This window comes from Paralichthys olivaceus, chromosome 6 (assembly GCF_024713975.1).
Source record: "Paralichthys olivaceus isolate ysfri-2021 chromosome 6, ASM2471397v2, whole genome shotgun sequence".
NCBI classification, from domain to species: domain Eukaryota; kingdom Metazoa; phylum Chordata; class Actinopteri; order Pleuronectiformes; family Paralichthyidae; genus Paralichthys; species Paralichthys olivaceus.
Window position 1 is genome coordinate 19,771,273 of NC_091098.1, and position 25,669 is coordinate 19,796,941.

At 41.7% G+C, this 25,669-nt stretch overlaps 2 protein-coding genes across 4 annotated transcripts; both read right to left on the reverse strand.

Annotated features, from left to right (window-relative positions):
* Window positions 1–12: 12 nt before the first annotated feature.
* On the reverse strand, window positions 13–7,095 carry LOC109635224 (rabenosyn-5). Of its 2 annotated transcripts, XR_011243178.1 has the most exons (13): window positions 6,957–7,095; window positions 5,741–6,029; window positions 5,251–5,385; window positions 5,058–5,158; window positions 4,889–4,934; window positions 4,646–4,807; window positions 4,280–4,542; window positions 4,033–4,103; window positions 3,864–3,950; window positions 3,672–3,774; window positions 3,263–3,367; window positions 1,956–3,175; window positions 13–1,868 (listed from the first exon to the last, which is right to left on the reverse strand). XR_011243178.1 is itself a non-coding variant. In XM_020096261.2 (12 exons), the coding sequence occupies exons 2-12, from the start codon at window positions 5,901–5,903 to the stop codon at window positions 2,078–2,080; spliced, it is 2,334 nt and encodes a 777-aa protein (XP_019951820.2). In that variant the 5' UTR covers window positions 5,904–6,029; window positions 6,957–7,095; the 3' UTR covers window positions 13–2,077. The 2 variants fall into 2 exon arrangements, 1 of the variants encoding a protein (XP_019951820.2); XM_020096261.2 differs by having other exon boundaries at window positions 13–3,175.
* A 2,937-nt stretch (window positions 7,096–10,032) lies between these two features.
* Window positions 10,033–11,924, reverse strand: trh (thyrotropin-releasing hormone). Of its 2 annotated transcripts, none has more exons than XM_020096263.2 (3): window positions 11,794–11,924; window positions 11,244–11,451; window positions 10,033–10,787 (listed from the first exon to the last, which is right to left on the reverse strand). In XM_020096263.2, the coding sequence occupies exons 2-3, from the start codon at window positions 11,431–11,433 to the stop codon at window positions 10,171–10,173; spliced, it is 807 nt and encodes a 268-aa protein (XP_019951822.1). In that variant the 5' UTR covers window positions 11,434–11,451; window positions 11,794–11,924; the 3' UTR covers window positions 10,033–10,170. The 2 variants fall into 2 exon arrangements, with proteins under 2 accessions (XP_019951822.1, XP_019951821.1); XM_020096262.2 differs by having other exon boundaries at window positions 10,033–10,790.
* Between the last annotated feature and the right edge of the window lie 13,745 nt (window positions 11,925–25,669).

The following is a 25,669-nucleotide window of genomic DNA, read 5'->3' on the forward strand; positions in this document are numbered from 1 at the left end:
AATACAACCATATTTTATTGTAGACAACTTTTTTTTATTGGTACTCAGATGGAATTTTCTAAAGTTAATACAGCGACATCTGCGCGTGTCCAGAGGTTTGCAGGTACTGTTTTTAGATACAGCAGTGTTAGTCAAAGTACTTCCAAAGCTAAAATCAACACATTGAGAAGCTGCTCCTCGATTTATTCACACTGTCACTAAATTTTTAGCGTCACGCGTTTTGCTCACAATCTCCTGATGAGCAGTGTGAGATTAACAGGCAACACAAACGCTTGTGTCTATGGAGAGAAATACGGACAGAGAGTGACAGGAAAGATTCACGTAAGGACAGATGTAGCAGCATTGAGTGAGTGATAATACTTGCTGGCATTCATGTAGTGTAAATAAGTCTAAAATGTAGCTCTGACAAAAGATTAAGTCACTACATTTTTGTACACACTGCAATTTTAGTGAATTCTTGTGCCTTGTTCGTTGACGTAAAAGTTGCCTACAATGTCTGTTAGAAAGTAGTGTTGAGTATTTACATGGTGAGTAACAAGCCGGCTGGAAACACTTTCACTGGACTTCTGAGATGAAACAGGCAAATGAATCACATGCTTTACATATAGATCTTATCCAACAGCAGGGAACAAGAGCGGCGTGTCAACTGCTCAATTTATCCAAATGTGCAAACAAAAAAACGAAAGCAGGAAGACAAGCTTGGCCACGAGCTCGATAGAAAGACCAGTATCAAACTGCACTTCAGAGATCACAAACACACGAATCATGCAACCCCTGATCCTCGCTTAGATGAGGAGCAGCCACTGTAAACATCGAGATCACAACCAGCAGGGGGCGCACAGTACAACATGGAAAAACTTTAGTTCACTTTGCTCACTGTGGCAAATAACGATGCAACTTTTAAAAATAAAGGTCTCATATGTCAAAGCTGACCGAGACACCGACCAGATGCACAAAACAGTTTAATCTGCTCGATCAGCTCTACCATGCAGAACAGGAACAGGCTCATATGATGAATTAAGTCGCCCTAAACAGTCTCAAAAGTCTAATTCAGTTTGTTTCTCATTAATGAAACAGATGGTATAGGAATAGTTCATGTTCCAGTTACAACAGTCGTGATTCAGTTCTTTGGCATAAATTAAATGAAGAGTAAGAATTTCAAAAACCACAAGTTGATTTTTTATATTATAGTTTCACTCGTCTGAGTGTATGTATATGTGGAAAGAAGTTGTTTAAAACATTATGTGGCTGCAGATAAAAAATAAGATGAAGAATGATCCTCAATGATCAATGGGCTGAAGACAAAAACAAATCTGGGAGATGGTAGAGTTTTAAAGAAATCGCCTTCCACACCTCCGTAGCCTGATCCTCATCTCTTTTCAAAGCTCCATTAGCATCACTGAGTGTAAGACATCCATATATCCAACTGGACTATGGAAAGCTGAGTTGCATTGTGGGTAATGCAAGCAATAGGTTTTGAAATGGAGGAAGAGTGTGGAAAAAAATAAAATTATCAGGTTATGGTTCATCAATTTTGAATCACCTTGAAATGATTAATTATGGATTTTGTGCATCGATCGATCCCATGGCAGGTTTATTCGACCGTTGCTATGGTAACATGTTATGTCATAACTTCTGGCTGAGGAAGCCAAATGACACATGCTGACTTCAACGAGACCATAGTCAGACACAACTCAAAAGACCAACCGTTCCCATTACAACAATCTTTAGAGTGGCACTCTTCCATCTTCCATTGTTCATGTTTGCACTTATGCGCCTGGATATCAGCAACGCCGCCTGTACAAATGGAATTTTACCTGTGGTGCTTAGAAACTGTGCATGCTGGGATTGGCTCCAGCCCTCTGACCCTGTGCAGGATAAGTGGTTTAGAAAGATGTTTGAAAATGAATCCTTCCAGACTACTTGTCTCTAGTACATGTAATTTCGGTACAAACCTAGTCTTTCTTGCAGACTTCACCCATACTAAACTCAGCGGGCTCATTAGTCATGTAAAGTGAACTAGCCTTGCAGGACTTGGTAAGTAGCAGGTGATCAGGGGGATTTTTCAGAAAAGGTGTCAGTGCTTCTTTTTCTTTTGTTCCTGTAGGGTGTGCTGTAGCTCTCTCAGATTCTCTGACAGGAGCTCCACCTCGTCAAGGCGGCCGCTGAGCTTGGCATCAAAAATGTAGGCCCTAATGTTGTCGATCTGCTGCAGCAGCAGTTCCTCCTCTATCATGTCCAAATCGGGCAAAACCTCATCGTCGTCTTCGCCTTCGAAGGGGTTGGTTGATACTCCTGGAGAATTCCCAGAGGCCTCCATGAAAGGGTTACCAGTGACGTCATCCTCCTCAAAGGGATTCCCAGGCACGGTGTCGGCCTCAGTGTCCCCCTCGACATCTTCATCAAACGGGTTGTATTCTTTCTTCCCGTTGGTTACGTCTTTGTGTTCCCTCTTAATGTCCTCTGAGAAAGGATTGTTGGGATCCTCCTCAGTGGGAGTAGAGTCCTCCTCATCAAAAGGGTTAAGGGAGGTGCTATTCTGTCCTTCACCACCAGGGGGAGTTATGTGTCCCCCTAAGCTCCTCAGACGAGGAGGCGACTCCTCCTGGCTTGTGAGTGCAGGAAACGCTCTTAGAGACGACGGGCTCCTCTCAGCTTTAGGAGTCAGCTCCTCTGCTGCTGTGTCTTGCTCTCCCTGGAAGCCGACCACTGGGCTGATATCTAGAGACCTCTCCGTGGTGAAGGACGGCTGAGTGGAGCTCACAGCAGGGCCCCAGTGTTCTCTTTCCTCCCGTTCCCAGGCCTCCAGGCGATGGAACTCCCCCTGCTGCAAGCTCTCCTCCTTAGCCAGCTTCTGGGAGAGAGCGATGGCCAGAGTGGTCTGCTGCTGGTCGTATTCGTCCTGCAGCTGACGCAGGTTCTCCTCTAACATGGCAACTTCGTCTGCTCTCTGGGCCTCTCGTGCTTGACGGAGGAACGACTGAATGTTCTCGATCTGCTGTAGGAGGGGGTCTTCCAGCTCGCTGCGTGTATGACCAGAGCCTGCGGAGGGCAACCAGCCTCCAGCTTTGGTCATGCGTGGTGCTCTAGGGGCTTGCGGCAGCTCCCCGTTGGAACTGATGGGTGGACGGTTTCTCTCAGACTCCTGCCTTCTCTTCAGGGTCTCCTGGGCTGCCTGTTGAGCAAGAAAGTAAAGTACAAACTCTCAGTACCTGTTTGACTGATGAAAAATCAAGACAGAAGTTTCAGTACATAATCTCACCTGTCTCTCTTGTTGGAGTCTCTTCTCTTGTTCTTGTTTCCTCTTTTCTTTCAGCTCTTCATATTTGTCCTTAGTCGGTAAAGACATGAGACCTAACAGCTTCTCCTGAAACAGGGATAACACAAAGAATGAGTGAATTCAGAGAAAAGACGGATCAAGGTCGAAATACAGTAGAATTATGTGTAAATGTAACAGAATGATTGGAATATACAGTGTGATTCTTTTGAGTTTGTAGATTTATTTCCTTGGGGGAAGTGATTTGTTTTCACTATTGTTTCTAATTGTTTAAACTTTGATTTCAGGAACACTGAATTTAAATAACAGCTAGAAAAAACTACCTACCACCTAACGATTTAGTATTTAGTGTGTGTGTGAATGTATGTTTCACACTCTCTGTACGTGGTCTCACCTGAACAAATAGTGTGGCTGTGTATCGGACCATCCTCTGCAGCTGGAGCGCCTTTGGACGTGGTTGTGGATCATCTTTAACTCCTAGTGTTAAAATCCTCTTACTGAAAATAAAACATAGTTAGTCTTGTAGAACCACATGATAAATAAATATATTAAATTGTAGAAACAGTAATTCAGGAAATGCTTGTACCTTAATGCATCGATGAGTTCATAGTATTTCTGTACTTCCAGTCTGAGTCCACCCGCAGTGTCAAGGTTGTATGTTGTTTCACCGGCACTGTTAAAAAATACAACAACAGTCCCTGAAAAAAAGGCTGATTAATAAAATTATCAAAATAACTACTTTATATGAGGCTTACTTGAGCGACTCAGCCATCCGGATATATTCTGGAGCCTTTTCATCCACTTTGTCCATGCACATCCTCAGCCTCTGGCAGGAAGACAAGTTTAGAGCAAGTGAACAACAGGAAACCCAACAGAAAAACACTGCATGGTGGGATGGATACATCAGAGTAAACTCAAGACTGCTTCAAAAAAACACTGGGACCTGAACAAGTGGCTGATGGTGAGTTCTGAAATAATCCTTTTCATCTTTTATTTACTAACCTCATAAAGTTTCACTATATCAGGCATGTGGTCCTTCTCCTCTAGTTTCTGCTGTCTCTTCAACAGCGTGTCCATACAGTGGTGGCAGCAGCGGATCTTCTCGTCGTCCTTTTCCTCCAGCATGGAGGTCACACTGCTCAGGCTGCTGATGCTTCCTCTCCTGGAGCCCATACCACTGCTGCCACCTCCTGCTGGGGGGGACTGGGAGTGACCGGGGCTCACGTGGACACACAGGGCTTCTCGTGTTCCATTAATGAGCTTTTCTGTGAAGAAAGGGCAAACAACTCACAGCAATGAGACACAAGTGGAAAATGTAACTACATCAAGATGTATGATGAGTTTCTGTAATATTTAGTTCATACATACGGGCTAAAGGTAACGGGACAAACTCCATGCACTTTCTACACATGATGGAGCCACAGAGACGACAGTGGTGCCGCCTGTTCCGAATGTTGAACTTGTTTCCACAGTCGGGACAAAACGGGACGTCTGAGTCGCTCACCCATGAAACTACAGACTTCTCAATGGCTATAAAGGAGGATGAACATTCATTAGTGTACGATAATAAATATTAACATACGCTGAGAGGACTCATGCATGCAGACAAACCTCTGATTTTGGCAGCATCTGAGTTCATCCTGTCAAACGATGTCAGCTGAAACGACAGTTTTCATGATAAATGAGACGCACAGTGGAGCACATGTTCACGTCTCATATCAACAACCTCAGGAAGAACAAGATGTTTTCAGTGAGCTGTGATTTGCTACTGTAAACACACCTTCTCCAGTCTGATGATGAGCTTGTTGACCTCAATGACATAATGGTCTATCCTGGCTGCCCGGTGTTTTTTGAATAAATCCAGATGGCTTCTAGTTGCTCCTTCAAGAGGACAAAGAACAGTTATTGTCAGTAAATTATATAAGAACGCTGCTAAAGCTTCTTTTTATTTTCTACTGTTAATATCGTCTCACCCAGTTCCTGAGGCTCCCACATGTAAGGGTCCACTCCACCATAGTAGAAGGACTCATAACTGCCAGTATCCGGTCTGTCATCTCCATCCCTCTTCAAGAGCTTGTCTTTGGCTTTCTTTGCCTTTTGAACTAAACCTGTGCACAGACACATTGAGAGCGAATTGACTCCATGAAAAGAAAAAGCCGAAAAAGTTTTTAAACAGTGTTCACTAAAGGTGATTAATCTCTTATTTGAGCACAACTAATTATCCTTTTCCTTTTCCATATATTGTCACTCCCTGAAAAAAGTGCAGCAAAATATTCTGCCAGTTCATTCTGGCAACAGTTTACAATGGTGCAGTGACACTGTGCTGCAGTGTCCTTGGATCTATGTTAATCAGCCACAACACAGACCCACATTCATCATTAGAGAACATTAAACTCGGTGACTGTTTAATCTTGTGGCAGAATTAGACCGTGCAATTACTTTTTCACAATATATGAGACTCACTTTTGAGCTGCCCCCTCACGTGGCGCTCATCCCCGGAGTGCTCCTCTTCGTAGTGGTCTTGGAGTTGGTAGAACGACTGAAGGTCTTTCAGGCACAGAGGGCAAAGAAAGCCCTCCTTCACCTCACCTGTGCCCTCAAAGGGGGGAGGGTAGCTGGAGGCCATGGCAGCGGTCGGCTGGGTTGTTAGAGAAGAGATGCAAGGTGGGAGGATCCTGCTTTGGCCCCCATGTCACAGGGTGTGCAACCCACCCCATAGTAGCTCCATCACGCCACAGAAAATCCCGGGACTCTGAAGATCGAGATAAATAGATTGAGACAACATAAACTGAACTAATCGTAGGACTGGATGAAATGGACAAAAACAAGAAGACAAACTCAATGTCAGTATATTAGACCTATATTATATTGCTATTGATAAAGTGTATATAGAGATAACGTTTATTGCCGAGTCCTAACAGGATCCATAAATGACATGCAGTTCATTTAGGTATTTAATATTTGTGCTCACTTTCCCAAAGATCCAAAACAGATTTAAACTTTGATTGGGAGCTTTTGGACTTTAATGCCAAACCATAAAAAACACGTCAATATATAGACACTGACAATTATACTAAAATATGAGGGGCACTTTTAAATATGAAGGCATGTGAAAATAGAAATACATAAAACGTATTTCTTATGAAATACTTTTACACCTTTGACACCACACAAACCATGTGATGATGTAATAACTATGTTCAAATTGAATCCAGTGCACAGAAAGCTGCATCGCTTTTATTTTGGATAATAGCGAACAAGCAGACATCACAGCAGCTTTAAGACCAATCATGCACATCCAACATGTTTCAGTGACTTGATTTTGATCCATATTTCTCCATTAAAATGAACTTATATCAGGTTTTAAGGCGGCTAACGTCAGCTAGCAGTTAACACACATTGACAACTCGTTGTATCTAAAAACACAACTACACAGGCAGATATAGTGCTGTGTCTTTTGTTGTGTGTGATGTGTAAATATGAAGTGATAGTTAATATTTATGTAACGTTAGCCGCCGTGCTACTGGACAACAATGTGACGTTAGCAGGACCATGCTAGCAGCAGCTCTCGCTTTCTGTAGCCATCGTTTCTTCAGTTTCTCTGCGGACACAAACAACTTCCGGCTCCACAAAACTAAAACCCACGGAGTTAACAACGCCACGGATCATTTGTACTCACAAACGTGTCCCACAGTCGCTGTGTTGTTGTGAGTTTGGTTTGTGTGACAGCTCGAGCTCCAGCTGCAGCAGCAGCAGCCTGGTCATGTGACCACACTCCCGTCTGTACGTGACGAGACGAGGGACAAACCAAACGAAACGCACAACAACATGTCCCCACCACCAGCACAGCCACACTGGATCAAACTGTGCCTGATCACCTCCATCGCTGGATTCTGTCAGCCACTTGTGACATGTGAGTGTTCAATACTTTCCTTATTTGATAGTGAAGCAGTTTGAGTTGGTTGCAAGCTGTGTCTCAATTCAGAGGCCTGCATCCTTCAGAGGCTGCATCTGAACATCCATTGTGTCGCAGTCGACAAATGCGTCCTTCCTTCCCAGGTTGCTGTCTCTTTTGGACGTCCAAGCACTCGTCGTCCTCCTCTCTCCTCCCTGGATGCTGCCGCTTCTCCAAAATCTTCACTGTATCTCTCACTCATTCTGCCTGAGAGGAAAATACCACATTATATTAGCTAGATATCAGCCCCAAGACTTTGAGTTTCCTACCCCCCTACTGTAAATATGGGTTGTCCTGTTTGGTGTTTCACATTCCACAAACATATCAAACTGGAGGGATATTCTTTCCCATTTTCATGTTGTAAGACACAATTTAAAACATAATGTATAACCTTATTTACAACTTTATTTATCATTATCAAACTGGAAACATCCAAGCGCATGCGTAAAGGTCAGAACCGCTTGGAGCACAAAACCTAAATGTCTATGAAGAGATAGTAGGAAAATAATCACTGACAGAAATTAAACTGAAAATCAAATATTTTAAACATTATGACACTAATTAGCATAACATTTATTCTGGCGTCTCCTGCAAAAAAAACACTCCAAAAGGTGCATCCTTCTCAAGCCAACCTATCCCAGGATTCATTGCACTGTGGTGATAAACTGTCGACAGCAGCAAGCGACAAGACCAAAATGTCAGATGCTTACACTTTCCAATGTAAGCTTCAGCCTAAAAGTACGCAGGATTTAAAAAAAAGCAAGGGCTAAATATCTCATAGTGTCCAACTAAAGCTCTGTTGCTAGGCGACAGCGTTAAGGGCAGGACAATCTGGTGATGCAAATCACATAAATCCTCCACAGGCCTGACCAGTTCATTTCGGTTTGGCCTTTGCATGCTAAGCAACCTGTGAATGCCGATGGGGACACAGCTACAGACTGTATATAAAGATGGATGATATATGACTGCTAAGTGAAGCCAAAGTATCTCCATCGCCACCTGTTGTTTGGCAGCAGTAGGCCTATAGACTATAATTCTCCCTCCTCCTCCTCCTCCTCCATGTGAGCAGATGGGACATGGGCCAAACTAAAAAGTCAGTTTTTTTAGAGATGGTTTCTGTCATATAAGGTTGTTCTTACCACACTGATGGTCAAGTGTGAATGTTTTCCAGCAAGTTTGGTTTTAAACAGCTGAGACATGCCTCACGATTAGTCAAGCAAGTGTAAATACCAGACCTCGCTACCGTGGCTACATCTTCTGATCACTACTGCAGATTCTGGCGAGAGCTTGCTGAAAGCAAATATTTTGGTCTGTGTTAAGTTAGTGGGCATATTTTGAAAACTGCCTGAAGGACTCAAGTTAATTGTGTCTCAGTTGATTTGAGAGATTTGAATTCATTGCAAGTTTGTCCTGGAATATGAATCACGATATGACATGAGATAATAAGATTCTTAAAGTCAGCCCTGAATTATTCTGTAGTATTGCATAAATAGTTTTCTTCGCCCAAAGCTCTGGGGCTCTGGAGGAAAAACATGATGCCCCAGTGCACTTAAGTTAATGGCCACAAGACAGTTTGATATAGGATAATCTCAACTGTCTGAGTCTGAGGGATCAGGGCCATACATCTGAAGAGTTACTTAAAAGTTGAGGTAAATGCTCTGTATGTTCTGTAGCAAAATAATTCTAAAATCTTGCTTCTTTGTGGCAAAATCAGTGCTTTTACTCAAATAGGCTTTGAAAAGTGATTTATATTAAACAGGCTGAAAATGACAAATCAGTCCTTGATTTAACTGCTCAAAAAAAACCTTGTGTCCTCATTAAGACCAAAACCTGTGATTAGTGCTCGCAAGTACAGATTTTGCTCCATTTTTCAGAGTTAATAAAACACAACATCTGGAAATCACTGAACTTAAGTTTTGACAGTCACCCAAGTGTGTTTGAGACATTTTGTGATCTCTTCCTCCTCCTCCCCCTCTGTGTGTGTGTGTGTTTCAGTGGAGTATCTCCACCATTAGATCTCCATCTCTATCACACATAGTTCATGAATAATCTGCATATTGATCAGGCCTGTGGACAGCTGCTCTGGAGTCTGATGGAAGAAGCCCAATTAAACAGAGAGGAGGATACCTTACACTCTCTGTCTTCTTACTCAACTGCATTAATCATTCTCACTGAGGTAAAGTCAGGGCCATTGTTTTGTTGGGTTGAATCAGTAGTTTAAAAGATTTTGCACATGCTGCAAACAAAGCAAATAATACATTTTGACCAATGCACTTTATTGTCCAACAAAAACATTGGTGGTAGTTTATTTCCAATTTACAACATTAGGTTAAATAAACATAATCCATGCAAGGATATGTAGAAAAATAATAAATGACACAATTTATTTGCTGTGGTATTCGTTATATTTTACATAAGTACAAAAGAATGTCGCAAATCAGTGAGTGAATGAGGTTTCTATGCATTAAGTGTGAACGCAGCCACTTTGATTGGATTCAGGCATAAACTGTACTGACAAGCGTCTGTTGCCTCACAGAGGCGACAATGCAAAAGCCAGTAGAATAATGCTTTCATCTTGGACTTGACTTCGTCATCAACAGAAAATATACTAAATAATGCTAATTATTATATAACTATAATTAATTATTAAAGTTTAACATAGGACTGGCCCTCTTGTGAGAACTCCTTATAATTTATCTTACTGACAGTGATGTCGATAACAAATTATGCACAACCTCCCCAAGTAAATAAACAGCAGATTCATGTTTTGCAGTGATGATACAGTAATTTGCCAAACGAATAAAACAGCTGCACAAAATGTTAAATGATGTAATTTCTTTTTTCCAACTTTAATAATCCATTATGGTCACTTAATTTGCACATTGATTTGTTTACAATACATCATTTTACGCACAGCAGCGGTTGTTTTCTTTACTCTCTACTCTCCTGTCTCTAGATCCTGCTCTGGTGCAAACCTTTTCCCCGGGTGTTGTCTCTTCTCCTCGGCGTGACTCTTGTTGATGTTGTCTAAAAAGTCGAGTAGCAGATTGGTCTTGCTGCAGCTCGTAGGGTCCAAAACATCGCACGGACTGTTTGTGCCCAAATCCGGACTTGCGTTATCCCAAAACCGTTTCCCGGGGTGTTGACGCTTCTCCAACCCAGTGAGGTCTTCGTCTCCGTCCGCGTCCCAGTCCACGTCGGCGTCCTCGCCCTCTCCGTGGCGTTTACCTGGGTGCTGGCGTTTGCTGTGCACCACCAGGTAGCGCTTGCCAGGGTGCTGTCGTTTAGAAAGTTCACTCTCCAGGAGAACCACGGGCTCGTCAGAAATGTAACCCATGGTTGAGCGCTTCCCCGGGTGCTGCCTTTTCTCGAACTCCGAGAACGGGTGCGTTTCATCGTCGCGTTTTCCCGGGTGCTGTCTCTTTTGAAGGTCCAAGTACTCATCGCCCTCGTCCTCTTCTCTCCTCCCCGGATGCTGTCGCTTCTCCAAATCGTTGCTGTATCTCTTACCGGGATGTTGTCTTTTTGTCATCCATTCAGGCTGAGAGGAAAATCCTTCTGAAAGAAAAATAAACATTATATTAGCCACTTCAAGAAGCCTCACGACTGTGAGTTTCCTATCCCTGGACTGTAAATATGGGTTTCCCCGTGCGTAAATTGCGCACAAATCGGTGTGGTGGTTCACATTCCACGCAACATATCAAACTGGAGGTCTATTCGTTTTCTTTTACATGTTGTAAAACACAATTTAAAACATAATTTATAACCTTATCCATAACTTTATTTGTAATGATCAAACTAGAAACATCCAAACGTATGCGTAAAGGTCAGACCTACTTCTAGCAGAAAACCTAAATGTCTACAAAGATATAGAAAGAATATAATCACTGACAGAAATTAAACTAAAAATCAAAATCTTTTTTAAACGTCATGACACCAATTAGCATAAAACTAATTCCGGCGTCTCCTGTAAAATTGATCCAAGATGTAGCCCATGCACATTTTACGCACCGTTTCTGTCGTCTTCCTCCTGCATCTTTTTGAGGATGGAGCGTATCAGCAGACTCCCTGCTCTCTGTAGAAGGATATCGTCTATGGTCCTCCGGTCTGTGTCATCGTCAGCGGGGATGCCCTGTCCTCCAGACACCGCCAAGTTGCAGAGCACGAGAGAAGCCAGGAGGAGAAGGCATATCGACTTCATGGTAAATTGGATGATCGTCTGTGGAGGAATCAGATTGCAGGACAAGATTTTAATAACTGATTTAGAAACAGACGGCTAAACTACAGATTTGATATTAAGATCCAACGTCTTATTTATTTTTTTGAATAAATGTACATCAACCACAGATCATTTATACAACCGCAGATTATTGTGGGCAGCAACTGTCCTTTATTTCTGATATACATTTTAAAACCCTAAAGCTGCAGCAGTTTAAACTTGTTTCACGGAAAGAGACTAAACTGAAGTTAAATAACGAGTTACAATAGATCCACCTAGACACGATCAAGCAGAAGTTACTTACTTTTAAAAAGAATTTGCTCTGAATCGCACCAGTCTTACCTGAATGATCCAATTTCTGCTCGTCGTCGATCACCGTTGTGCGCACAGTGATGCTGGTTTTGCTCTCAGCCTCTCGCAGCGGTTGATGACCCGTAAAGGCCAAGTCTGGAGGTATGAGCAGACAACTTTCCGTCCCAGCATTTATACCCACCGCTCACTGTCGTCACACCGACGCTGAAGTCATTTTTCAGGATCCCTCGTCCCCCATTGATGTCAGCAAGTCGTGCGCAACTGATGTGGTGAATGAGCTGCTGCCCAATTTGTCATTTGAAAAACAAATAAAGGGCTGAGTGTGAGATAGACAGCTGGCTCCACTACACATTGACTGGATAAGATGAATTCATTCATAGAAATTAAGTGTAGGACTGCATACTGAGTCATGAGTTTCAAAATAATTTTAGTTTAGTTTAAAGTGGAATAATCTTCATTTGCTGGTTGCAAATGCATTCAATTATTGAACAATTACTCTAAGGCCGAAGGACTCAGGAGGGAGAGCTGAACCTACCTGGTTTCTCTGAGTGCAAACATCACACTTTCTAGTCACAATGCAAAACAGATTTATCAGAGTACCTTTACCTTACAAGTTTCCATATTTAACCTATTAGCATCCACTCCTCACTTTAATCCTCCTCAAGTAGATTTAAGGTTAAAATCCTTTAATTCCACTTCATTGAAGCCAGACTCATTTTTGGGGCTGCACCCAAAGCATCAAATGAAAATTATTCCAGATATCTCATGAATCAATTTATTCACATTTCACCCTTTTATGATCCCCACTAGAATTTTAAATTAAGGTCTTGGGCTTAGCTTGGCTGCATGGGTTTTTGCACTGACCAATCCAGAGACGTTTGATTAGAGTTTATGAAGTTGTGATTAATCAAATGTGGTTGAGTTGTTGCCTCGTGCAGCTACAGTGTCCCTGCAGGTGAAGAAAGCTGGGGTAATGAAGGAACGTTCACACAAACAGAGCAACTAAATGTTTCCTCTGTGCTCTCTCTCCATCCAGATCAGATCTGATTTGCTGAGATCCGAAAGTGTCTATGTCTACTGTTTCCAACAGTCTGTTTCTTTGCATGGGTAGATGTGGCGGCATCAAGTTGAGACCTCCACAAGAACACATGAAGTCATAGAAGTAGATGTAAAAAGCTTTTTCTGCCATGACAGAGTCGGTCATGAATACTGAGGATTTTCAGTTTGAATCAGTTAAAATTTTAGGAGATTTGACCGCACCACTAAATTTACTCTTTTTCTCGTACCTTAATCCTAATGTCACAGAAATCACCTGAATGAAACTATGTGTGTTTTTTGACTTGTCTATTATGCAGAGTCAAATCCACAGTCTGGATGAACTCCCATGATTGCAGTGAGTCGGTGGTGAATGCCAGCGTGAATGGAATTGACCGTGTAATGTTATAATTACTTGCTTTCAACGTGCTGTCACGTCCAATACTTCAAGCTGATTTGGACTCCTCACGAGCCTGCCGTTACAAACATCAATATCATGAAGGAAATTATGAATAAAAATGCTTTATGATTGATATTTTATTTAGAGGCCTCGCACACCTTCAGCTCATCATTAGCTATAAAAACTAAATAAAAATAGCAATCCCCATTTAATGTTCCCTCTGATGTAAGAACGAAGATAGAGTTAGATCAATATCCCCTGGAGACGAGAGGTTTGTGAGAGTATTAACGTTTCAGTTAAGCACTCACGCACTTCTGTTGAGGAGAGGGAGGAAAATATATCTTCCTGTGAGACCGCAGTGACTTCTCTCTGCACTGAATTCCCTCAGACAACAACACAAAGTAAAATTGGCACAATTAAGATGCGTCCGATCTTTGTGGGAAACTACCTCCTTACAACCGCCATGCAGGCTACATGTCCCCCCCCCTCCTATTAGGCCAAGTGTGTAAGGATATGCCCAAAGGAGCCAATTAGTTGCCAGAGAGACTGTGTTACGCTGGATTTGAAGCATTTAAGGCCAGCGCGTGCTCAAACAAGTGAAAGTTTGTACCATTTGCTCAGCAAACGTTGCTGACGACAAAGAACAATTAAAGCAGATGGAGTGATTGTTGCTGCAGATGTTTTACGTTGTCACTTTTATTCCTCCTTTTATCACAGGATGGCTGTAATTAAAATAAGCCCTCCTTTCTCCCCATTCACTCTCATCTTGCAGAGAAAAAGCTCGCCATCAGATCTCGCCATCACATTTCTTTCAGAGCTGGAAAATCACAACAATTAGTATTCTAGTCTTATACAGCTCATGCACTGAGGAAGAGGACAGGTTAAGTATACAGCCTGTGCTCTATATGTGAAAATAATAAGACTCATTAGCCTTTATCCTGTTTACTCTTGCTGGTGTTAATTATATATTTTTTTACAGTTGCAGTGAACTTCTGCAGCGTTGAAGCTTCTGTAAAGCTCGGCTATATCATCCTGTGTGTGTATTCAGGTTGATGCTGCACAGAGTCTGTAACGCAATGTTACATTTTACACATTAGGGTCGACAGCGACATCTTTGACTTTAACTTTTCTGATGTCACAAAACTGTCTCCTTTAAACAGAATAGGTCGCCATGGTAACCTATTGCGTTGTCAATTACCGTAACAGGGTTGACTGTGGTTTATCCATCCATCTATTTTCTATAGCGCCCATCCTTCTAACGAGTCAGCCAGGCCCAGGGGGCTGAAGTCTGTTGAGACAGAAGAAGACAGAGAAATCTGTAGGTTTGGTGATTTAAAGAAGTGAGGTTCTCACAGCTCTGTATCAAGCTCCTCATCTCTGCTTGAGGCTCGAGTCATATTTCAACATGTTTTGTCCCAAAAAATATTCAACATTCTTTAAATGCAAACTTTTTACACCAAAACGTAAAAGAAGAATGTGGCTCTTAAACTCCCCAGTGCTGCTCTTTTTTTTTTAAACCAACTCTCAGTAACTGTGTCTGCTGTTTGATACAGTGCTCCCCACAAGTGCATCCACAGCCTCTAAATTTCCATCTAGTGGCTGACTGCAGTATTGGTACCACCCCAACCTCCTCCTTGTTGGTGGATGGGACATATACCAAATAAAATCCTTTTTTTTCAAAGATGGCTTCCGCATTTTAGGTAGTTCTGATCACATGGATGTTTGTTCAAGTGTTAACCTTTCCCTAAGTTACTTTGGTTTCATTTAATTATCTGATGCTATAAAAACATCATGATTAACAGCTGACACTGTCTCACGGTGGAGCACATGTATCAGTGGTATCAGCGGCTCCATCGATACTATGCAGATTCTGCCTCCAAATGCAGGAGATCGCAGTGTTTGTATCCAGGATATTTTGGCTTCATTTCACGTCTTTATATACAATCTACGGGACAAACACTACAGAGTGTAAAGCGAAAACATTGAGATGCTACAGCACTCTGCAGTGCCAGGTGATACGTACCTGTGGGTTTGTCACCTGGAACCATTTGTCTTATATAACATGTAATCAATTGATCTATTGTTAGTATAAAAATATTTAGGTTTAAGATGTTTTTGCAATAACAGGGAAGCAGGTTGGGGTTCAGTTACCATGACGTTCTCTACATGATCTATAACCACAGGGGTGAACAACACCACCTCTTCTTTAAAGAGAGGTTCTTAAATCACATTCAAGCAGAGCCTCTCATGAGTCACCGCTTAATAATCCTCGAATATTTCTTTTAGCCCTGAGAATGAGAGATGTGTTCTCCGCACAAAAACAAAATGAGCTCAGAAAAGTCTCCACAAAGTTCAGTGAAACTCACTGGAAGTTAAGTGAGGATCTACAGACAGGTGAGTTCCAACACCTCCATGTTCACAGACACTTCAGTCGGAGGTGGCAGGTTCACAGACAGGACGTCTGACTGAGCGTGTTAGCGGCGGAGAGGATGGAGGAAGAAGACAAAGTGACACAAACAAACAAACAAATAAATAAATAAATAGAGAAGCTAGTGTGTTTGCTGTGATAACCCTGCCCCCACAGAAACAACAGTGGCTCTGACAGGGGTCACTGTGGCGGCGAGTGAGTGACAGTTTACAGGGTTGCACTGGTAGAGACGACTGGCTGGAAGTGTGTGTGTGGGTGTGTGTGGGTGTGTGTGTGTGTGGGTGTGTGTGTCGCAGGTCTTCGGCCTCAGTGGGGAGGTTGTTGTCTTTGTCTCGCATGTTGATATCATGCAGGAATTCAAATTAAAGCTTCCCAGGGGTGATTCTTTCCAGTTGAAATCATTTGTCATATTCATTCAAATGCACCGGTTAATTAATAATTTCTGTGATATGAATAAAAGAAGTATTTTTTGGCACATTCTAAAGACGGATTATAAAGTAGATGTTATTTAATCCCTTTGTGTTATCTTTTGGTTGATAAAAGAAAGTGCATTGTCACTTGAGGTGATTGTTTTCCCTTTCTGCTCCATCAGAGAGCTGTGCCAGTTGAGTGGTTGGAGTTGTTAGTGAAGAAGCTTTGATCTGCAGTGCTTGGAGGGAGTCCATATTCAAATCAGCAGAACAGAGGGGGTTAAGGGACGGTGGCAATTTGCGTCAGAGACTGTACGTTTACTCAAAGTAAATATCAAAACGAGCTCCTAAAGGGCTCACGCGGTGGGTGAGCGGCCCCCTGTAGCTGTTCAAGACATAACAACGATGTACGAAGGCCTCAGTCCATCACATGACAACCTTGCACACTGCAGCTGTGAAATGGCTGCGGAGGGTGAAACCATGTGTGTCTCACTACTAACACTGTCATCTGCAGCAGCGCGTGAACAATCTGAATATATAAATGGATGAATCTGTGGCTGCATTTCCATTTTTTCAAAAACTGTTCATCCAATCAATTTCTCCCTCGGAGGCTTTATTGCTGAGGCCTTGACAAACTGCCGTGTTGATTTTAGATAAGTAGTTGATGCGAAAAGTTCAAACATTGCTTTTCAAAATGTTGTTGAAAGTGTAGAAAAATACAGAATTTTATGTGTTGAGGCTCAGATCTGAGGAGGGCTAGATTAAAGGTTCTCTGGAGCCACAATGGCCTCGATAGTTGTCTCTGGCAAGGATGGTTTTTTCTGCATTTGTTTGTTGGTTAGCAGGATTATGCAAAAAAACCCAAAATTTTGATGAGGTCTGGGTCAGGCGGATCTAGGAATTTTTTTTGTCTTTCTTTAACATTGTGAGATTGAGTGCAATTCTCCAGGTAAATTTAGCGAAAGTATATCTATGAGTGTGAAAGTTGATGCTGCTTAACTGGATTTAAAGGGAGTGTTGGGCCATTGTTGTGCCATTCTAGCTCTAGAGGAAGTTTGGAACAACCAGGACTCTTCCTAAAGAGATGGCCGCTAAGAGAGGTGACCAGGAATCTGGTGGTGGCTGAGCTCCATGTGTGGAGATGGGATAAACTTCCAGGACAACCATCACGTTCTCTGGTTTGAAGAAACCAAAATGTTGGCCTCAGTTTTAGTGTCTGAAGAAAACCAAATATGAGGCATTAGTTTTCTTTTTGGAAAGTGCTGTATCCACAAAACATTTATACTTTTCTCATTTATACCAAATCTAGAGGTATAGCTGTCTCGAATTCATATTTTACAAATTCTCCTTCTTTCCACTCATAGGGATTTTTTACTCTGCCATTTTGTGGCTAAGAATCCACACTCATTTTTCTTTGGAGTCACAATAAACACACACAGACAGACATGTACAAACACAGCAGGAGAGAAAGAGGATTTTGCATTATTTATTTTCAAATATCATCTCTCTCTTTAGCTGTGTGTCTGTCGCCCCGAGAATCCCATTATCTCTCAATAACCTGTGAGGCGCCTGTGTGTTTCTTCAGTTAGGGACCATGATTAGTGCACTACTACCACGTGCTACAGCTCACTTATCACTGCGCTCCGTCTCTTTCCCTCCATGCCTGTCCTCCTTCTTCTTCGCACCCTCTCCATCACCGTCAGCTATAGAGTCTGGGGCCAGCCATAATTGTGGTAGATTGAGCTGATCTTTCGATCTCACACCCAGCTGAAATGGCAGATGCGAGATTTTAAATATTTCATTCTTCAGGAGTGATGAAAGGGAAAATATCTCACAGAAACAAAAGTTCCATAAAGAGTCCCTAATCGCAGCACGGCAGAAATAAATCTCCATCTTATTGAGCCATTTGGTCTGTAATTGAAAAACAAATGGGAAAAAACAGCAGTCTGTCCAGAGTGGTTCAGAGGTCAAACCAGGAAATCAACCTGTTGTAGACACAAATCAAGTGTCACTGGACGTCAGCAGTGATGCCAGTCATCTTATCTTGTTCTAAGTTAGTAGCCTCTTTATTTTTTAGAAACAGTACATGTCCATTCTCAACCTGCCTGTTTGTAATGCGCTGTTTGCTCGGCCTGTGGTGATGCTGGTTGCAGCTTTTCTCTCTTACCCTTTAATTTGCTGAGTTATCTTGGAAAACACAAACCATTTATTTATTTATTGATCTTGACCTTTGACCGATCAGCTCCAAAAGTTAATCATCTGGAGATACATCCCCCAAAGTTATAATCGCACCAAGTTTGGAGAAAATCCATCCTCTTGTTGTTATTTTGTAGACGTACACTCTTGCACACAGGGTTGAAAACAATACCTTGCTTCTGGCTAAGCCAGCGCACAGAGTAATAAAAGTGAATGGCTTCATTACTGGGTGAAATAACTGTATTATTACTCTGAGGAGTAAATTGGAAGAGTTGGAAAACTGTATATCACAGAAAACAGGCCTTTATCGGGGACATTAATTCAGAATTTCAGCGTTCTGTATTTTGAATATGCAGCAGAAGGATGGAATGCTGCTGTCGAGGCTCTCTGCTCCATCTTCTGCTGCAATATAACTAGTCTAATCTAATATTGTAGCTAAACTCAACTAAATTAGGTTCATGTGATACAGTACATGTAGCAGGTTTATTGGCAACTTGTTTCATTGATAATTATATTTGCTAAACAATATAAACATTTATTATCCCAGATTTTCAGGTATTAAAGCTGATGATGCTCAACAGAAAAAAACTCTTAAGAAAATCAAATATCAGTAACATCGGGCCAATCATCATTTGGTCTCATCTCTGTTGTCCTCATTTCCTGTCAGTTTACACACTGTGGCAAAATTGTTTACATGTTTATCACAGCAGGTACTGAGCAAAAAGTTGATCTGTTTTTTGTTTGCCCGTCTTCTCCTGTCTTGCTCTGTTCTCCAAACCATCAAGCAAGCAAAAAAACACAAACATCCACACACACCTTCACACTTATTTCACCTGTTTTTGTGGCTTTTTTGAACTTCCAATCAGAAGAGGATTCCTTGATTGTGTCTTTGTAGAGCACAGAGCGAGCAGCTATTTCTGTCAGCCACAGGGATCAGTGGGAGAGGCAACGTGATTGACTGACTTGATGAGCAACACACTGATTCAAGATCTGGAAGGAGTAGGTTAAAGACGTAGGCCCAATTTACTTCATGCATGACAAAGATGGCCGAGGCCATGTGAGCTGAAGAAGGAAACAATTAGAATCAGACCTCTGGGGTTGTCTTCTTGCTCTCTCTTTTCAAGTTGACTTCCTCTTTAACATCTTCATGTATGGTACCTCTTTTTCATTTTCAATTTTGTTTTGTTCTTTTTGGTCAGTTTTGCGTCTGTTTGTCAGAAACTTCATCCAAGTGCTCATTGTGCTCGCAGTGAAATTATCCAGACAGTATCTTGCATTGTTCTCACATGGGCTCACTCAGACATTCTCTGGAGTTTTTGCTATAGGGGAGTGGCAGAAAACATTCCGCAGAATGTCCGGAGCAACTTACTCGGATATTTGCTGTCTCACGTACAGCCCCTCTGGACAATTTCAGGAGAATATCCAGAGTTCAGTGCATGTCTGAAAGCAGCTATGAAGGACAATTTGCATTATATTACTTTCTTGTTCAGGGTGTGTCATGCTTAGACCACCAAGGCAGTCAGGCGAATCATAGAGGAACCCCTTATATGACCATAGCAGCTCCCTATTGACCCACTCCCAGGAGACAGCAGAGGGGTTTGTCCTGTCTGCTCTGTCAGTTGTGATGAGCCTCCAGTCGGGAGACAATACTCCACATCTTCATTTTCTGTCACTACCAGGAGAGATGCACCTGAATCAGTACTAACAACATTGTTTTCATTTTGTTAGGGTCAATTAAAAGCACAACCCATGAGGTCACAACTATTGTTCTCCAGCTTCGTCTTTGCTAATGAGGTTGTGTGCAGTTGAGGCTCGCTGCCATTTCCCGCAGCTATTGTCATTCCATCTGAATTTGGACCATATTATATCACTCCGACATCAGAGAAGTCTGTAGTCTCTGGGGATGACAATACGGCTGCTGTTTACAGTAAAGAGCAGGACTGACAGGGTCATCTGTTCCACCAACCTAATTGTCTGCATTGTCCGCACATGAAGATGAACACAGTCTCTCTCTGCAGTGTGTGGAGAGGTTGTAAAGGTCAGACTGCAAAGAGTTGGGGCAGACAATCGTGTTTTGTTGTGACTAAACGCTTGTCACGGCTCTGTAAGACGCTGACAGAGTCGTACATCATTGGAAGTCAGACACAGGGCAGGCAAGAATTCATCAGAGGTGCCATACTGCTTTAATTCAATTCTAAAGTGAGGCGATGTTTTCCAGCTCAGCAGGTTTACACGCACAGGGAGCCATGATGGAGGAGAAGTGTATTTACTAATCTGTATTTCCTCACAGCTTTTACATTTTCATTAGTGAACTGGTCATTTAATTCTTGAAACTTTTCTCATGCAGTAGCACATTAGCCTTGTGCAATGTGTGACTGTTTGCAATAAGGGCTACCACTCTGTACTCAATGTTTTACAATGTCACAGTTTTCTTACTATGAACAAATCCCACGAAAACAACAAAGACTTCATGTGCGGTTGTTCGTCTTCCCTAAAACTTAACCCAGTGGTTTCTATAGAGATGTAAAAATGTCTGACACATAAAGCTAAATGATGATAGTTTGAATTTGGGACAGATATCCACAACTGATGACTCCTAATGGTTTTCTTGATCTCCTGAGTTCTGTTTAGCTCCACATTTTTGACTGAAGGACTGCCTTAAAATCTGGAACAAATGTTTATATTCCCACTCAGAAAGAATTTGTTGTCACTTTGCAAATTAGCAAATTAGCATGCTTACATTTTAGACTAACGTGATGGACATGGTTATTCTTTGTACCCATGTCATTGTTCCTGGTCCCTCTGTCCTCTCTCATAGTACAATATGTGGTTTATTTATTAGGTACCACAGTGCTTATATCATAGTACATGTTCAAGTATGCAGTATGGTACATACTATATTAAACAGTCTGGATAATACCATAGTACAAGTACCATGGCAGCTAATTCATGTCTTAGTTGAAAAGTCCTGAAAATGGCCATCCCTATCCTTTAAGCTGTTTTCGCTTCCTGTTTTTAGAATCGGAAACAGAACAATAGTAAAATCAACCAGACTTTGCAAAGTGGTGAAATGTGTAAGACAACCTTATCTGAAGGTGGCTCATAATTAAAACTGATTAATTCTTTGTTTAGCTGAATGAAATGGGTGTGTTGTCATTACAGGGACAGGAAGTTAGGAGGGGGAAGTCTGACAGAGGTGGGACAGATGGGGATCAACTGAATCACAAAATCACTTTACTCACAAGCCCTTTGTCACAGCTGAAACATCCTTTGAGCTGCTCAGAAAGTAAGTTGATTTCAGCTAAAAAGGCCACTTAAGAGAACAGAATGATGTGGTGATTGTGGCGTACAGGTGCCATCCTGTATTGTCCTGGTGCTATCTTTTCTTTTTTCACGATGCAGATTCTGAATAACACATGAATCAATTTGTTGGCTCAAACCGATGCTCAAAATGAATTATGTCCATGGTGTCTTGTTTACTCGCAGCTGACCTACTCTCCTGTCTGTGTGAGATGCAGTTATTCCCATGTGATAAAAGTTCAAATGTCATGTTAAAAATAAATCCTCATTCTGCCAAAGGGACATTTAGTATTCCTTTCATGTTTTGCCTCCTTCATCATTTTTCCCGATCCCTTTCAAAACATAGCTTTTTCATTTTTATTCCAGTTAATATCAGCCAGTTAGATGCATTAAGGCGGCTGAGGCCTTCAGATGTGATGGACTCACGGATTGATTGATTGATTGATTGATTGATTGATTGATTGATTGATTGGTCGTCTGCAGTTCATGTGACTTACTGTAGCGTTTGCAGATAATAGCTTTGTGATGAGGTTCAGTTCTCAAACACAACTTCCAGCTTTTCACACACGGTTCACACACACCCACTGAGATTGATTCTCGGGTCTACTGTCAAAACTTAGATGGAGTTTAGGTAAGAATCACTGAAGTGCTGAATTGAGAAATGTACCGAGGTTTGTTTCGCTGTGATAGGTTTCAGCTAACGGGCGAAATGGAGAAATCAGAAGATCGGAAATTTAGCCTTTTCTACTTTATTCTTAACTCGTTTTTTGCTTTTGTGTGACCAGTCTCAAGTTGTGGGATCGGTCTCAAGCCTCCTCTTGTCCTTTGCTCCCTGTCAGACTTCCCTGTCACTGTCCTGCTGCCCTGCCACCCTGCCAACCAACGGCCCGCCTGCTGCCACACTGACGGAGCTGAGAAACAGTGCGGCTGACAGTCAGGGTGACTCACCGGCCCCAGATGGGTTCTCTAAAGACGCCCTTACACGACCAACATCCCCAACACATCCAAAATAGGAACAATACCAAATGTGGAAACAGGAACTTTCCTCCTAGTGACGTGGGACTTTTAAAACATTTTACGAAAGGAATGTTAGATTTTCACACATGTCCATTTGTTTGTAAGCAAGATTACATGAAAAACAACTGAAGAAGCTGATCTGTTCTGTTTTTCCAGGAAATAATGGATGGATCTTGACAAAAAAAGAGGAAGGTATGTTTAGGGAACTGATATTCATGTGTGTGTGAAATTCGGTGCAGCTTGATTAAATTAAAGGGGACTGATGGGCATTGAGGGAGGTTTGGACTCTACAGAGTGCCATTCTAATTTTTATAGAGATCCATAGCAGACATGAAAAACAATTTTGCATGTACTCATGTCTTTATTCTTTCTATATGGTTTCAAAGAGTAGATATTTTCCGGTGCAGGAGAAACAGAAGTTGCATGTAATTGAAAACAAATCATTTATTTTTCACCTGCAGTGAAGGGTGTTTGAGTCAGGCTTGATCAAACACACACAGGTAGGTCTGTTCACAGATCTCACAACAGCTGCAGGTGTGACTGAGTGTTTCTATATGAGCTCATGTGCATGTGTACAGCTGGCCTCAGCACAGATATGGCTCTTGGTGTGTGCCAGGAAAAACACAGGCAGAATAAAAGAGATCCTGATTGTGTGTCAAGCTGAAATATTAGAGATGGATTTCCTTAATGGAGATTTAAAAAATGTTGACGCAAAATTACACATCTTATCCTGCATTTGAATCCACACTCCATAACAATGCAAGTGTTCAAAAAAAAGATCTGCTCTTACAATTCACTATTGTTGTTCCTCATTTATAATATTTTCTGCATCCAACTACAAGTAGACAAACGGCCCATTTTCACACTCAGCACGAGTTCCCACTCACCCACCAAGTAAATGAAGAATAAATTCAGAAATTTCTCTTTTTTCTCTCAGAAGACTCTTTTCTGTCTTTCTTTCCTTTTCTTCCTGCTTTCTCCTCAACCGCTCATCGGACCAAGATGATATTTCGTGATTTTGTTGCTGGGGACTCACAAAAACATCATTAGTAGTTATTGGAATTTTAACTGTGGGTGCAAAATATTAAAATGAGGATGAAATGCCTGCTGTGGCACTCCTGTGGAACTGGACCTGCTGGATGGATGTGTTTGTGATATATGAGGTTTATACTACCTGGGAATCGAATCAAAATCCCAAGCATTTACATCAACACACACACGCACACACACACACACACACACACACACACACACACACACACACACACTACTGTTATTGTGAGCATCATCTCTGTAAGCAGCACAGAGCCGTTCAGTAGCAGAAGCGTTTGACAAAGGTGTCCCTAAATAATGCATGAGCAATAATTGAGGGTCTTCACTGTCAGCATTTGTGTTAGGTAGCCTTACATGTAGATGTACATGTAACTAATAATTAACAGTGTTCCCTGACAATGATTTCCACCCACATATCACTTCATATTAAACATGGAGGGAAGGAGAAAGGCCAAGTGGGATCACATATTGCTGGGAGGCAACTGCACGACATCTGAAGGAGCGAATTAAAAAGATAAAGATAGCAAGGTTTTGTTGTTCTCTCTCTCTCTCTCTCTCACTGTCTGTGTGTGTGTGTGTGTGTGTGTGTGTGTGTGTGTGTGTGTGTGTGTGTGTGTGTGTGTGTGTGCGTGTGTGTGAGTGTGTGTGACGGCCTCAGAACTGTGGGCTGTAATAGAGAAGAGAGAGCATTAGGCACACGCAGCACTGAGGCAGCGGTAACTTGCGGCAGAGCTCCACAGAGTCCTCTCCATCCGTAATCAGTGGAGTGAGTGGGGAGTCACACTTTCTTTTTCCTCCACACAAACAATCCCCATCTCTCTCCCTGTCTGTTTCCTTCTTTATCATGCTTTATTTCCTCTCTTCCCCCTTTTCTTCTGCCGTCTGTAACTTTATTTTACATTCATCCATATTCATTTGCTGCTCTGGATAGATACCTTCTGTAATATTGTTCTTTGAAATCTCAGTGTACATGCACAGATTTTAAGGCAAGACTTAAATGCAAGTGCTTGCATTCAAATACATATTCAGCAACAACATGCACAGAAGAATGTAAAAAAATCCAACAATAACAAGCATGAACGTGTGAGGGAAATATTTATTGCCTGGTCCTTTTAAGCAGAAGCAAACCCTCGTCAAAAGTCATGCATGTTATTTGATTACCAATGGAAGCCCTTGCCTCTCCAGATGCACACATCTGTTGTGTGACATCATTCAAAAATGTCTCCTTTGGGTGATATCTCACTTAAACACGACGCCTTCTGAGCTGTGTACTTCACATTTAACAATAAGCTCAGTCACTTTAAACTCCTCTTTGCACTTCACGTCCCACCTCCTCTTTCTCATCTACCTCTTCCCCACTTGCTGAGTCTTATATAACCACAAATAGCCCTCAGTAATATTACCTGCTGTCTGTCCTCCTCATCTTCCTCCGGTCTTTCCATTTTCTCCATCCGTCCGCTGGTCTCAGCAGGGTTTTCTGTATAACACCAGATCCCTTAAGGAGCCAATTCATGAATAAATGAATAGAACTGGCAAATGATAACAAGATTGCTCTTTTTATCGTGTATCAGAGGGAGACTCCAATCTAATGAGTCCATTTGCATGAATTACCTAGACTGCACATATCGTAACTTCCTCCAAAATACAATCTGCTATTATAATTTTGTATCACAGCAACATCTCATAGTCACACATTAAAAAAATTAATTCATCCTGGTTTGCAAAAAAAAAAGTCAATTCTGAATTCATGATTTATTTGTAATCTCCATTTTAATGGTTTCAAACTACACTGTAATGGTCTGTCAGCCTGTGGCCTATGTCACATCACTGTATGTACATACCCCAGTCTTTGGACAAACTGGAGAAACTGCAGCAGGACATAAGGCTGGAATTATTACTATGAACTTTAAAGACTGAGTTTTGCTCCTGAGTGAAGCTTTTAAACTCTTCCTTATGGGCAGATAATGTAAATCAAAAACACAGCAAAACAAATTTGAGTACAAAAGATTAATACAAATACAAAGATTTACATTGTAATTTAGTTGTATTGCTATATGAAAATTATAT

Excerpts from the sequence above, each read along its gene's own strand:
- LOC109635224 (XM_020096261.2), bottom strand. The coding sequence starts at position 5,903 with ATGGCCTCCAGCTACCCTCCCCCCTTTGAGGGCACAGGTGAGGTGAAG. Across the intron at positions 5,159-5,250 it reads GTGGGAGCCTCAGGAACTGG|GAGCAACTAGAAGCCATCTG; the intron begins GTGAGACGATAT and ends GTCCTCTTGAAG. Across the intron at positions 3,368-3,671 it reads CAGCCACACTATTTGTTCAG|GAGAAGCTGTTAGGTCTCAT; the intron begins GTGAGACCACGT and ends TCCCTGTTTCAG.
- trh (XM_020096262.2), bottom strand. The coding sequence starts at position 11,433 with ATGAAGTCGATATGCCTTCTCCTCCTGGCTTCTCTCGTGCTCTGCAAC. Across the intron at positions 10,791-11,243 it reads GGAGGAAGACGACAGAAACG|AAGGATTTTCCTCTCAGCCT; the intron begins GTGCGTAAAATG and ends TTTTTCTTTCAG.